Source organism: Pogona vitticeps, chromosome 1 (assembly GCF_051106095.1).
Source record: "Pogona vitticeps strain Pit_001003342236 chromosome 1, PviZW2.1, whole genome shotgun sequence".
Lineage (NCBI taxonomy): Eukaryota > Metazoa > Chordata > Lepidosauria > Squamata > Agamidae > Pogona > Pogona vitticeps.
In genome coordinates, this window is record NC_135783.1 from 182,962,755 (window position 1) to 182,977,152 (window position 14,398).

Consider the following 14,398-nt stretch of genomic DNA (forward strand, 5'->3'; position numbering starts at 1 on the left):
AGGTTGGCCATGATATTTAACGACACACGGAACCGTACCCAAGGAGTCTCCCATCATTTCCTCCTTAGTGTCTTGTTTTTTTCTGAATCATAGCTGCCAGCTTCTCAGGAGAGGAAAGATGGGAAGAAAGATGCCAGTGTTTACCTTGTCACAAAACGTCTTTCAAAATAACATTTATGAAATTCAACTGAAATGCCACATTAATGTGGCTACAAAGGGACATTATGCCTGATGATGAAAACAGGGGCCCTGGGCCTTTATTTTTAATACTAGTTAAATGAATGGCTTCCCCTCCTTGTCTATTACAAGTTGTGTTCAGGTCATTTCTTCCCTCGACAGCTTGTCTTCTTACATTTTTAATTTAGCACATCTATAGTCTGCATCTCTTCCATTACAAAACTCAAGGTGCACAAGGGTTCATGCAAATAGTCTTCTGCCCATTCATGCCCCATCCAGATCCTCATGTGTTTGGGTTGGCAATAGGGCTGCCTCAAACTCCCTTGGACCACATGTGTAGTTTTTGTCCGGGCATTAATGAAAAACAGAAACTCACATGTCCCAATGGTCTGACAATTTTACTGTTATGAGGCAAAGCCATTTATTTTTAATGCCCTCAAAACTGCAGTTCTAATGGGAAAAGAAACTGACCTGTTTCTTATATTTCTTGGTGAGTCCATCACACTCTGAGTGTGTTCCTGTTTGAACAGGTGGGAATAAACCTGGATCCACAGAAGGCTTCATTTCTTTGCCATCTGCATTTTTCAAATGCCTTTGGGTGACTGCAGAAGACCAGAGGGGAACAGAGATCAAACACTGTTTTTCATTTGAAGTTATTTGCACTGATGTCCCATTGAAACCAAAGGTGAGAAAGCTGGTGTCTGAGCGGGTGGTAATTAAGTGGCCAGATTGTGTCTAGGCTGCATTGCTTCATGTTTCACATTGGAAGGTGGGGGGATCTGATGGAAAGCTCCTCTTCAGCCTTGTATGCAGCCAGCCAGCATGCCAGGACCCTTCTCTTTCACACACTGCTTGTTTAAAGGGAGGAAACATTTTTAATAGAGAAAAACACTATGTCATGATGTGATTGCTCTGTTATAATCCAGAGACAGGTTGACCACTTCAGTAAAGAACTAAAGAATCTTCTGCAAGGAATTTTGGGGACCTATCTCTCAAATCACGCAACACAGGCTGTGACCTGGTAAGGTTTTGGATGGTGTAGAACTGGAATATGGATGATGGAGCACAGGAATCCCTGCCAGATTATGATCCCGGTGTTGCCTTTGGTTCAGAGGTATAACTTCTCATAAAACTATCATCATTACGAAGGAGGCAGGCATTCTGCTAGGATCTGCTACCTGTCCTTATGTGAATTCCTCCAATCTAGAAGTAGCAAAATCAGTAGAGGGAGACATACTGGCAGAATTTTCTACCCTTATCTGGATTTAAGTTCCCCCAGCCCTGCATTTAATCCTACATTTGGCAACTATTGTAGAGAACTTATTGCATGCTTCTGTTCCAGAGGTAGAAACATTAGTTGTGATATCTCAAAATGTATACTAAAATAATTAACATATAACTTTTAATTGATGCCTCACTGTAATTTCTTACCAGTGCAGAAGATATTTTTCCCAGGGAAAAAACCTCCATAGAAAGTCACATGAGATTTCTCACACCACAGCTCAGAAGCATCAATACTGGTATTTTCCGAAGCTGGATCACCTACAGCTTGTTTTGGTTTTACATTGTGGTCTAGATGCTCCTGTATAGTCCTTCTGTCCTGGCGAACCTCCGTCCATCTGTCCTAGAAGGTTGCAGAGGAGAACACTTGAAAAGCTGCATTTATGAACAATTGTTTCAGCTTTAGCTTCCCAAGAGGAATAACATTGCTTTCTTCCAACCACGCCTCACGTGGCTTTGCGTGCAGTCATCAGGATGAGACCAAGACATTGTGCTGTCTGAAGGACAGCAAAGAACGGAGACTCCACCTACACAGGTATCCAAAAACAGCCCCATTGTTTTGGCACAGGAGACAGAATATTGCACAAACCCATCTCCCTCTCCTCAGCAGAAAGAACATTACAACAAGTTAAATAATCAACAATATGCTGTCCTTCCCAGCCTTAAATGGCCACCGGAATCTGCCTAATGGTAGAGCTGACTGTGTACTGGATAGGGGGCTTTCTGGTTGAGTCACACAGGGAGGTGCCCACCTCAACTCTATTCAAAATGTCGCCGTCAGCGACTGTGCAATCAGGAAGCAGGATGTAGGCCACTTCACTCATCTGATTTTGATAAAAAAATGGTTAATAATTTCATTAAGGGTCTTATATTTTATGGCTGGGTGGTGTGTCGCCATTTGGATTTTCTATCACATATTATTCATTTCATTTTAGGCTTATGTGGGGCAACTTATTGCCCTCATTTTGGGGTAAAAGAAAATTTTAGGGTATATATATATATCCCTTTATTCCCTGGCATTTCAGGTTTATGCCAGCAGGTGGAACCAACTGGTGCATAAAACTTATAGGTTAAAAAGATCAAACCGACTGTGCTTGATGAAAGAAGTTTCTCTGCTTTTTCCTGTTTTCCAGCAAAGACATGGGATAATAAAGGAGGTGCTCCTAAACTGGACAATGCATTATTTCATTTAAAGTGAGTGTGGGCCTTCTCTATTCCCTCGTGGAGACAAGGCTATTTGCATTGCATGAGTGGAAAGGGATGTTGTATTGTGAAGAAAAGGGTGGCAATATTTGAAGCGTACTTGCACAAGGGCCAGAGAGAGCTAAGATGGTCTAGTGGATACAGTGTTGGACTAGGACTTGGGAGACCCGCGTTCAAGTTCCCACTCAGCCATGGAACCTCATGGCGGAAGGTGCAATGGTAAACCTATTCCTTAGCTATCTCACATACACTTAAAATGCTAACAAGGTCACCATAAGCTGCATATGACTTAATGGCATAGAACAACAGCAATAACAACAAAAACTTAGCACAAGGAGTCTGACTGATCAGAAATAATGAAGAGATAGTTTTGTGATGAAAAGGGAATGTCAATATGTCCAGCTTTTCTCATCTCCATAGTAATAGTTGTGGCCAAATGTCTGCAGTCTGTAGGTACCATTCCGGCACAGAGCTTACAGCATTTTCTTGGTGGGTGTGATCCAAGCACAGGAATATATCCCTGTCTACATATAGTACATGTGTGGAAGTGTTTTTGGATGAATATGTTGGCTGGGCTTAACATCTCATGATCGTTTCAGTTCCTCAGAGGGATGAATATGCGTGTACAACGTTTATGCTGGGGCTATGTGAGTGATACACCCAAGTCAGTTACAGAATCAGATATTATCTATATTCTGTCTTGATTCTACCATGTCCCCTCCTCAGCATCAGGTGGGTACTCCTGCATACTCCAGGAGGATCCACAGATACAGGTAGATAGATGAAGGATGAGATCTTCCAGCCATGTTGAAATGTCGGTGGGGGGGATGCCAAATGATGCTCGATGGGTTCCCAATGCCAGGATCAGGGCCAAGCTGCTAGGATGGCCACATTCTTAGCTCTCAGCCTTGATAAGTTCGTATCTCTCTTCCAATCCAGCAGTTAAAGGTACAGGAGCCATAGTGTCTTTATAGCACCTGACTGTCACAGACATTGGAGGCCTTACAAACGACAAAACTAGGGCTGTCTAAATTATTTAACACATCCATCCCCCTGCTCAACTTGAAAATTCTCTTACATTTAAGTTGAATGAGCTACTGTTAATAGTAGTGAAATAATGACAGTAAAGTCACCTTCCAAGCAAAGGATGAAAGAAGACAGGGCACAATCAGACAGACATTTAGCTCACAGCTTGATCCTCTATGGGGACAGGTTGGTTTGTTCCTCTTTCCAGTGATCACATGATGTACTCACTGGAGGAAACCAAATCATCCGGAGTGTCCTTACCCACACCTTTCTGAGCTCCTGTGAGAGGCTTCTACTTTTTTTGGTGTGGGTAGGAGTGCTCTGCTTTGGTCTGTTTCCAGCATGTGTGGTCACTGAGAATGGACCAAAAGTGAGTCTTTTGGAGCTGTAAATGTTGCCAAGGCTCCTTTGGCTATCAGCTATATTATGAAATAACTTCACAAGTGAGCCACTTTAGGGTATTGACAATTTGAACACTTCCTCTGCTCCTCAGTGGAGGGGCAGGGGGAAGCGATTAAAAAGAGAGAGACTGTAATAGACCATCACTGATGTGAGGCATCAGTTTGTTTGTTTTTTTTAAAAAAAATCTTTGCATCATATTTCTTGATTGGCCTTCTAAGATAAGGCAAAGAAAGGTTTTGTTGAAATTAATAATTGATGCAGCACATCCGTGAGGGTCTATTACAGTCACTTTAAAAAAAAATGAAGGGGAATGCACTGCATACAGTCCATGCCAGCCCAGGAAGGGCTGCTGCCAGATTCCCATTCACCAGCCAGATAAGATAGCCAGATAGGCAGACAGGTAGAAAGGCAGTGGAGAAAGAGAAAGCCACAGCAGCTGCAAGGCATTAATCTGGGCAGCAGCTCCACATAGAGAGGTGGCTGTGGCATCAGTAGGGTGCATGGCCAGAGAAAGGTGTGCCACTGGGAGGTGAGGAGATCTGGCAGGATCCCAACGCCTGCAGCCAAGGGAAAAGAAGGGAAGGGAGTAAGGCACAATCCACAGCCCCACACCTTTTGGAAAGCTCCCTTCCTGGTGTGAGGTCCCTTTCTTCCACACATGGAGGGCTCTTGCTGAGACTGTGCACAGAAGTGGCACCATCCTGAGCTTAGATTTTTTTTTTGGGGGGGGGAATGAAATCCAGGTGGTGGGAGGGAAGGGTCAGATCCTCTTCTCCAACTGATCTTCCCTCTCCTCAAATTCTGTGACTTCAATGAAGCAAGAGTACCCCCACACACACATCCATCCATTTGCCAAACAGGAAAAGTGATAGGAGCCAAACCAGGATGCAACGTGACATTTGGGTGCGGGGGATTGCACCAAATGGCACATTGCAACTCGACCCGACCCTCAGCAGCCTTATTTACCCTGCGCCAGCCTATTCCAAAAGAGCCAATGTCGACAATCCCTAGTTGGTTGACTTGGAGAATTTACCATCTGTAAGCCTAGCTCATTGTATATAAATTGAGGAAATGGCAGGGCTGGCCTGGCAGTGAGGCAGAGAAGGTGATGACCTCAGGCATCAGTCGCAGCCTTTTGTCTCTTCCTGGGGAACTCCCTAGCTGTTACCTTGATGGAGACAGATGCATATACCATACAACCTGCCCCAAGTTCCTTAAATTAGCTTTCTGCCTCAGATATGAGCCCAGGATGCGATCCCATTCCAAGTGCTCAGGTACATTTCAACTCCCAGTCCAGCTGGCAGTTTCTTCTGTGGATGAAATGGGAAGGCGACACCAACTTTCCGTTCGCTTCAGGCAGCAGCAAAATGTTTTGGGCTGCTGAAAGAACAGGTGTCATCATTTGTTTAATGTAATTTTATTTATTACAATTATATTCTGGCTTTCCTCCAAGGCACTCATGAGAAGAAACACAGTCCTCCTCACCATTTTTATCTTAATAATCTGGTGTAGAAAATAAGGATGAGAGAGAGAGTGATTGGGCAGCCAGTGAGCTTCCAGGCCAGGTCAGGACTTGAACCCAGCTCTCCCTAGTCCTACTCTATTGCTCTAGTCACTGTAGTATACTAGCTATTGTAAATACTTGTCCTTCCAATGCATTTCCTAAGGAGTACTACCAAAGTGGATGCCTTTTAATATCTTTGACTCAAATTAAGAATACTATCTTATTGTGACCATGTCATAGCCCATCCTGAGATCGTTTGATATGAGCCAGACAGAAAAACTGTGAGCAAAGGAATAATTAAATAATATTGTAGGAAGGACATGTGCAGCGCAATCATAGCCATTGTGTCTCCCCCCTTCCCTCTTCTATTCTAGCATTAAAATATAGTTTTGCCAGTGCTCCTGAAATGGATGCGTTCAAGCTAGTCCCAATAGCAATAGTCTGGTTTCTGTACTGGAGGAAACCAGGAAATCCTGAGGCTGATAGAAGCTAGGAGAAAACTGTATTGCAAAGCATGAAACATCTCATACCCTTGGGATTCCTTTGTATGGCGGATCCTGGCTCCGGGCGGTCTCCTTTGTTTGCTGTGGTCTAAAGTGAAAGCTGAGTTTTCTGACTGAAATCCTTAAAGGAATCTGAGCCATTCCTCTGGTGTTAGGTTCTCCTTCATAGCGTTCTTCCGACAGTCTGGGTCTCTCCTCAGACTGCTTATGAGATGAAGGACCAAGGCCTGCAGGACAGCTGAACATGTCAGAATCATAGCACAAAATGAAGAGGTTGTGTAAAGCATCAAAGATGTCGTTGCTGAAGGAAACAACTCTGTGATGTGAACGCATCTTAGCAATTCTCACTGTACCATTCAATGGGTTTAGGGATTACTCCTAAGTAATCCAGTTGGGCAAGAGAAGCTCGAGTGTATTTCATATGCAAACATTTGTACATATTGGGAAGTGGCACAGAAGATCTCAATGGGTTCCATCTATTCCCGATTAATATTGGGCAGAATTCCCCGGGAGCTTGTCCTGATCAAACTCCCACTGAAAGAAGAAAAATAGGACAAGAGACTGAGAGCAGTATGGGCCCCGTTTATCCCTCCCTCATCACTGCCATTCACCTGGTGACAGTCTTCTGCCCTTCAGGACAACACAGAGTGCTACCTGAGAAGGCCACCAGATGTCTCTGAGACCCCAGTTCGCTGTTGCATGAAAGGGAGTTCTGCTTTGTAGTCCAGGATCTGTTGCACTGGGTCTTGTTTTTGAGTACCACTGTTTTAGGCCATTTCTACCCTTCCCATTACTACCCATTCAGTGGTCAGAAGAGGGGATATGCAGCAGAATCTTAAATATATGTACATGTTAGGTGTCATTGGTGCACATCTTGCTTACAATAACCCTAATATGTTTTTTAAGGTCTGTGAGGTATTTAAGAGGAGTTTCACCATTGCCATCCCCCAGTGAGTTTCCATGGCCAAGCAGAGATTTGAAACCAGGTCTCTAGACCATCACTCTACTCAATACACATTGGTTTACTCTGATGTAAGCCCCTTAACCTCAGTAGGGCTTACTCTCGGTTTTGTGCACACAAGCTTCTGATCTTGTTCTTGTTTATGATTCATTATGCTTTAATCATCCACAAGGCACAATCAGATCATAAACACAGATGTAGATGTTTCCTTAATTTTTACAGTACCTGGGTGAGTTTGTTGCTCTTCTACCTCAGCTTGCAAATAGGGCCAAGGTGAACAGTAAATATGCAGAAGATTGTATTTTGGTGGAACCGCTGACAGATCTTGTTGTCTCTTTCTGTGATCTTGTGAGTGCTCCTCAAGTAACAAAGGGTCCCGAATATATCCTGGAACACAGACAGCACAGACATGTCATTTGGAAGAGGAACATCAGAAGCCAGCTTATAATGCATCCAAACCAGTATTGCTTTTGATCATGTCTACAGTGGCCTGACTGGCCAGTGTCATCCAAGGATTAATGCATGGTTCTTTCCCAGCCCTACCTGGACACGCTATGGATCATGGCCGGGACCCTCTAGAACAAAGCAGGTCTTCTGCCATTAAAAAAAAATACAACAGACTGGACTTAAGGCCAGTTACACCTCATCTACAGTAACACATCATTCAGAAATATAGCCATTTGGGTGCCATCCAGTTATTCCTGAAATCAGTGGGATTCCTCACCTCACCCCTAATTTATTTAAATTTGTTCCGCACCAGGTCTTTGGAAAGACTGTTCTTTATTTTGAAACCATGTTTCCTACATTTTTATTTTCTGTCTCTTGCGGTATGCAAAAGCTTTTCAAGCCAAGTCAATTATTTTATTGCATATGATCAACAGGCTTAAAACAATTATCCTGGACAAAAAACCCCCACCTCCCACATAAAACAGTAATACAAGATATAGAACATAAAAACCCCATTTTTCTCCCACCTGCACGAGCAATTTCAGTGGCATTCAGAGGGCCCGCATGATTCTGTTTTGCGACCTTGCCAGACAAGCTCTCTTGATGTATAACATAAGGTTCACAATCTGGCACCAATAAATCTTCAAATAAATATTTCTACTTTGTGATGATGATAGAATCTGCCCTGGGAACCTCTCCCTAGGCTTTTAATATAGAGAGCAACACAAGTTACACAGAAAATGTCCTCTGCCTCTCCCAGAACACAGATACAAACCCATAGGTTTCTTGGCACCCATTTATATCTTCCAGCCAAGAATGCCGTGGGCGTGGTGTGAAAACATATTTTAGTGAATGTTACTCTCCATGAAGCAAAAAGTAAGAGTTTTTAAATATGGGGCTTTGTCATGATCTCCTTTGAACAGGCAATGCTATTTGGGGGAGGGGGAGGGAACTAAAGATTTAATGAGTTCTAAGTTCTGGTTAGTGACTGGTCCCTATAATAAATTTATCAGCGTCATTTTATCTCTACAACAGAATAGCTTTAAAACAATTCCTCCAGTAATGACATTTAAACGGATTCTGTTTCAACATGCGCTTCAGTGCTAGCATGTTTAGTGCAGATTAATACATGTACTAATCTGAGCTTGCTTTAAAGTAAAGCTGACCTTCACGTTGAAGCTTTTGTAGAAGGCCTGGGTCCCAGGTCTGAGAGAGTTTGAGGAGATATCTCTTAGGTGAATAGCCGGGTCTCATCTGTCTGTCAGTCTGGATCTCTGGGTCACTTAAAAAGTGAAGATATGGCTGCCAAGCACATCCTTTCTTACTCTTCCGTATCTATAATATGGACAATAGGTATCAATGGATATTAAACCCCGCATTTGCAGAGCAGATTCTCATCCATTTCCTCTTAAAGATCTCTGAAGGCATTTGCAAGTGGCTGAGTAGAAGAGGAAGACAATGTAGCCACTAATGCAGACAGCTGGATATTTTGAACAAACCTTAAAACTTTCCCAAGTCTTTGACTAATGAGGGTGAAGATTAGTCTAAAATTTTAATAGCAGTGTACCATTTAGAAAACATCCTAATGTTGTTCAACATAAAGACTTTTATTTTTTTATTTTTTTGGCTTGAAATAATTTTTTTAAAAAACCATTCTGATTGCTTCCATCGTAGTTAATTTCTGAAGCCAATTCCAAAAGATTTCTATGGGCTGGTGCCTATGAAATCACAAACAGATCTTCCCCCAAATCTCGAGTCCTTTTACAACTGTGTTTTAAAAATCTGCAGATGAAGGATGAGCAGAAGAACATACAAACATTTAAACAAGGCTTTATAATTATAATTTTTAAATTATAATTAAAAACATCATCCTTGAAGTATGTCATTGGAATCAATTAATGGTTCCACTCTCGTGAGCATTAAAAATATGTTAATCTACATCTTACAGAGAAAGTGGGATGATCGCAGACATTTACACAGCAGATAAACAAGGTGGTGCAGATTTACTATGTCCTCAGCTGGATGCCTATACTTTATGCACATGCCTCTCAATTCAACAAACCTGTAAGATGGAATGTAAATTAAAGGAATAGAAACAAACCACTTTTTTGCACAGATTTCTTTCACTGGTAAGGTAAAGGTAAAGGTTCCCCTTGACAATTTTTGTCCAGTCATGTTCGACTCTAGGGGGTGGTGCTCATCCCCGTTTCCAAGCCATGGAGCCAGCGTTTGTCCTAAGACAATCTTCCGTGGTCACATGGCCAGTGCGACTTAGACACGGAACGCTGTTACCTTCCCACCGAGGTGGTCCCTATTTATCTACTTGCATTTGCATGCTTTCGAACCGCTAGGTTGGCGGGAGCTGGGACAAGCGACGGGCGCTCACTCCGTCGCGTGGATTCGATCTTACGACTGCTGGTCTTCTGACCCTGCAGCACAGGCTTCTGCGGTTTAGCCCGCAGCACCACCACGTCCCTATCCTTCACTGGATCAGTGATCCTTCACTGGATCAGTGCACAATTAATGTAGTTTTATCTGTTTGGCCATCAACTATGACCAAATAAACATAACAAAATGTGATACAAAACCAACATTTACATAAGCATAAATCATGTCACATAGTCCATGATGAGGAGGACCATGAAGGAGCATATAAACCATTGGTTCCCAAATTTGGGTCTCCGAAGGTTCTTGGACTACAACACCCAGAAATTCTAGCCAGCATAGCTAGTAGTGAAGGCTTCTGGGAATTTTAGTCCAACAACCTCTGGGGACCAAAGGTTGGGAACCACTTACTCTGTTAAGCATTATGGCCCATTCATATGCAGAAAAGAACTCTGGGCAGATATGTTCCGTTGCAAAGCTATGAGCCAGTTAACATGTAGAGATTTACTTATCTGGATATGGGTGCTAATGGGCATGGCATACGGTGAAACGTCACTCTTCGGGTGAAGGACCTCTGGGGCAAATCTCAGAAAGTAGCTTTTTAAAAGCAATTTTTGGCATTACTTGTTGCTCCATACTTTTCTGTGTTCTTCATGGTGTTACTTGTTGCTTTCTTTTGGTACTTTAGACCTGCTCTTTTTTCCTCCCTGAAAGTCCATTTCAAAAAGTAGGAAAACTGGGTTTTGAAAAAAACCCTCCCAATGTCCCCCCCTTAAACAAACACAGGACCCCACAAAGGGAAATAGAAGTTTGTTACCTGAAAACAGGGACATGTTTGTTACCTGAAAACAGGGACTGATGATCTCAGTAAAAGCAAACACCCTGTGTACCACCCACTTCTGGCAGGTACAGTAATCTAATAACAGGGATGATGTGAGTGTATTGGTATCATGATTAGTAGGAAATGGATCAATACATCATTAGTGCATAATCCCCTCTCCCCTGAAATGGCTGTGTTTGTCCTAACAGCTCCTGTGCTTGGCAGTATAAACCTATTATCGGCTCCTTCATGATGGTCCTGCTTACATCAGAAGCTCTTCTGCATTTTACCATATTATAGAGACCCATTGTTACCAGCTTGAGTCTGACCCAAGTCAATTTGAAAGTGGTGTTCCATTGCCAAGGATAGAAGGGCACCATGCCACCATTCTGACACAGTAGCACATGGGCACAGTGGCAACACAAGCCTTAATGTGACCCTATAACCAGCACTAACAGTCATCCTACATGAAATAGAATACCCTTGGCCATAGCTGCAGTAGAACTAAAACAACCATAACCAAAACCACAACCACAACGACAACCACAACCACAACCACAACCTCATCATCATCATCATCATCATCATCATCATCATCATCATCATCATCATCATCATCATCATCATCATCATCATCATCATCATCATCATCATTATTATTGCAACCCTGCTCAGATACTCAAAAGTGATTTATCAGCAACTTTATCTGAGGTCACTCAGGAACCTTGTCCAAGACCACACAGACTGTCTGTTCTCCCAAGAAACACAGGGGGGAATCGAACTCCTGCCCTTCCAGCTTTGCAGCCAAGTACCCAGTTCACTGAGTGATCTAGCCCACTGGTTCTTAACCTTTGTTACTCAGATGTTTTTGGACTGCAACTCCCAGAAGCCTTCACCATCAGCTCTGCTGGCTGAGGTTTCTGGGAGTTGCAGTTCAAAAACACCTGAGTAACCAAGGTTAAGAACCACTGATCTAGCCAACTGCAGTGGAACTAAGTCCTCTGTAAAAGCTGGTGTCAGAACAAAGTCCATTGTTAAAACGGGTGTGAAAATGTTCACGTTGGGGAGATATCTCCTATTAAGGGGAAGGGCGGGGATCACGTTTTTCTGCTTGGGCTGTGGCCAGTTGTTTGGAAACTCAGCCAGCATGGTGACATGATAGCAACTCATCTTCCCCACTCCCTAACATCAGTGTGCAACTGAAATGCCAAGTTCTCACACCAGCAGGAAGAGGACAGACCCCTAATCTACTGGAGGAACAGTCAGAATGAGTTTGTCTGCTTGAGGTGGTTGCCATACTTTGTCCAAGCATCAGTCAAGCTTTATCCCAGTCGGTAACCAAGAGACCGAGGGCTTGGTTACACATGGGGGGGAAAATCTTGATTCTGAATTGGGTTTAGCATATTTGAAATTGATTTCTAAAAATCTAACTGCATAACACACAGGGAAACGCAGATTATTTTTTTGCCCAGGAAGCGTTTGTTTGGGTTGGAAAGTGAAATATTTTACTCGGCCATGAGAGGGTCATTTATACATTAAATAGCTTGTAAAACTGATTTATTTTTAATAGTTATGGCATATGTGAATGCCTCTGACAGTGTAAATTGCGTCTGTGGGGTTAGTCAAGTAATGGGTGTCACGATCACGGGTTGCAGGCTGCAGTAAAACCTTGCTGTCCAATATGAAAAGGAAGGCAGCAGAAAGGTTGAGCCGGGGGGGGGGGGGGAGGAAGCACTTTTTCCTTCCCGAGCTTAGAAGCTGAGGATCTTATCAATTTCTCTGGTCAGTTTCTCTTTGTCCCTCAGTGGTGTGTCTGTCAAGATATTTGTAAATGGAGCAGGTCACTATACTGTAAATTAAAGTCTTGAACATATGAAATGTACTCATGTTAGTAAAAGATGGAAGAAAGACTGTATGTAAAGTGCAAGCATACACCTGTTGCTGGTTAACAGGCAGAGTTTGAGGCTTGAGTTGCCTCGGGCAGGTATTGCTGAATTCAGAGGCTTTTTCTGTATAGAAAGGAAACTCTGGGAGAGCATTGCTTTACTGCTCTGGTAAAGGAGCAGTCACACTGTTGTGTTATAGTAGGTTGTGAGTAACCAGTTATTGTATGCTGTCATGTTGGAGATAAGTTGTTGAAGTTACATATGTAAATACAAAGTATTTTTCTAAACTAAGTTTGGCCTGTCTTAAGTTTTGCATCCAGAGTTAAAGGGAAGAGCACTGAATTCTGTTAAGTTTCCACCAGTTCTCTCCGGGGAATCACATTCTTTCTTGAATCAGCTTAAAACATTTCTGCTAGTACATGTTTATGTACACACGTTCAAAGTATAGCAGATATACTCTCAATAGTGTCTTCATTCTTCCCAGCCCCAGAACCATTCTCCTTCTTTACTCCTGTCTGTCTGTCTGTCTCCATGTGTATGTGTCAGACTGGAGAGAAATCTATGTTTTAATTCTTTTTCTATCATACTGAACTAGTGTATGTGTGTGTTTAAATTAATAAAAATGTCACATGGGCATAGGACAAAGGCTCAAACACAACAATGTTAAAAGCCTGTGTAGCCCCGTCAACTGATATACAACACAGTTTAAAAATGGATTAAATGTTTTCCCAAGAGGATGCGCCCACCAACCCAAAAACCATGTGACTTCAAACTGACTTCAAACCCCTGAGGAGTCTCCAGATTCATTTTCACAGTGTAACTGGGCCCTGAGACAAACATTCCCTGCTGTAGTGAACCACTGAATACTGTGTAAGAAACTATAAGGGGTGACAATGGGATTGTGAGACAAAACTTTAAGCTACATTCAAATTTCCTCCAAAGCATTTCAGTGGGGCAGTCCTATCCAAAAATCTCCCCCCATTCTAGTGGCGTTCCCTAATGGTATTCATTAGCCACTCCCATCCCTATTCCCCCAAGGCAGAGTCATGGCAAACTAAATTGACAACAACCACTGACAAGAGCCATAAATGTGTAGGAACACTATATTAAAATTATTGCTTCAGAATAAAAGGACAGTTACATGTTTTTATTGATAATTTTAAAAAAATAAAATTAAGAAGACCACCTCTTTTCTTAGCTTTCTAAGATGGTCAATAATTTAAAAAGCAATCCATTTTTGAATGGAGGAGGGTGATTTTAAAAGTGAACTTCTAAATACAAAAAGAATGAGGGACATGTGCAAGATTATCAGCAACTTTCCCCATAAGAAAGCCTCCCCTGTATCTGACTGGAGGGTGTGATGGGTTAATTCCGCTTTCACTTTCTATCCCCTCTTATGGCAGCAGCATGATCTGCCAGTGCCTGGGAACCATCCCTGCTGGAATCTAATTGTTTGTGGCAGTCGGCACATGATTCCGTGTGTTTGGTCACAGCAGCATCCTTTCCCTGCTCCTTTAATCTTTGATGGATGTCGTGCTTGGATACACTGATGTGGCTCATACCACAGGCAGTGGTTTTCAGAGGTGTCTTTTGTCTCCATGCTTCAGGCATGGAATCCCTTATTGGGTCAGACGGCATTTATTAATGGATTCCTTTTCCAGGCATTTTGAGCAGGAGGTGCTGAGCAGAATCTATTGAAATAGGCCACATGTTTCTGGCAACACCTTCCTCGTGTTATAGATATACTGTAGAGCTACTCCTCAATAGTTTGAATTTCTCCTTTAGAAGACTTCTTAAAAAGTA

At 42.6% G+C, this 14,398-nt stretch overlaps 1 protein-coding gene across 3 annotated transcripts in view; it reads right to left on the minus strand.

The window, feature by feature from the left end:
* KIAA2012 (KIAA2012 ortholog) overlaps nt 1–14,398 on the minus strand; it is an 84,928-nt gene that overhangs the window by 60,001 nt on the left and 10,529 nt on the right. For all 3 annotated transcript variants that reach the window (XM_078379737.1, XM_072978721.2, XM_078379732.1), the window contains exons 3-7: nt 8,671–8,839; nt 7,283–7,444; nt 6,124–6,323; nt 1,609–1,801; nt 649–779 (exon numbers count right to left, since the gene is read on the minus strand). In XM_078379737.1, coding sequence (XP_078235863.1) covers nt 649–779; nt 1,609–1,801; nt 6,124–6,323; nt 7,283–7,444; nt 8,671–8,839 — 855 coding nt within the window. The remainder of the gene's footprint in view (nt 1–648; nt 780–1,608; nt 1,802–6,123; nt 6,324–7,282; nt 7,445–8,670; nt 8,840–14,398) is intronic.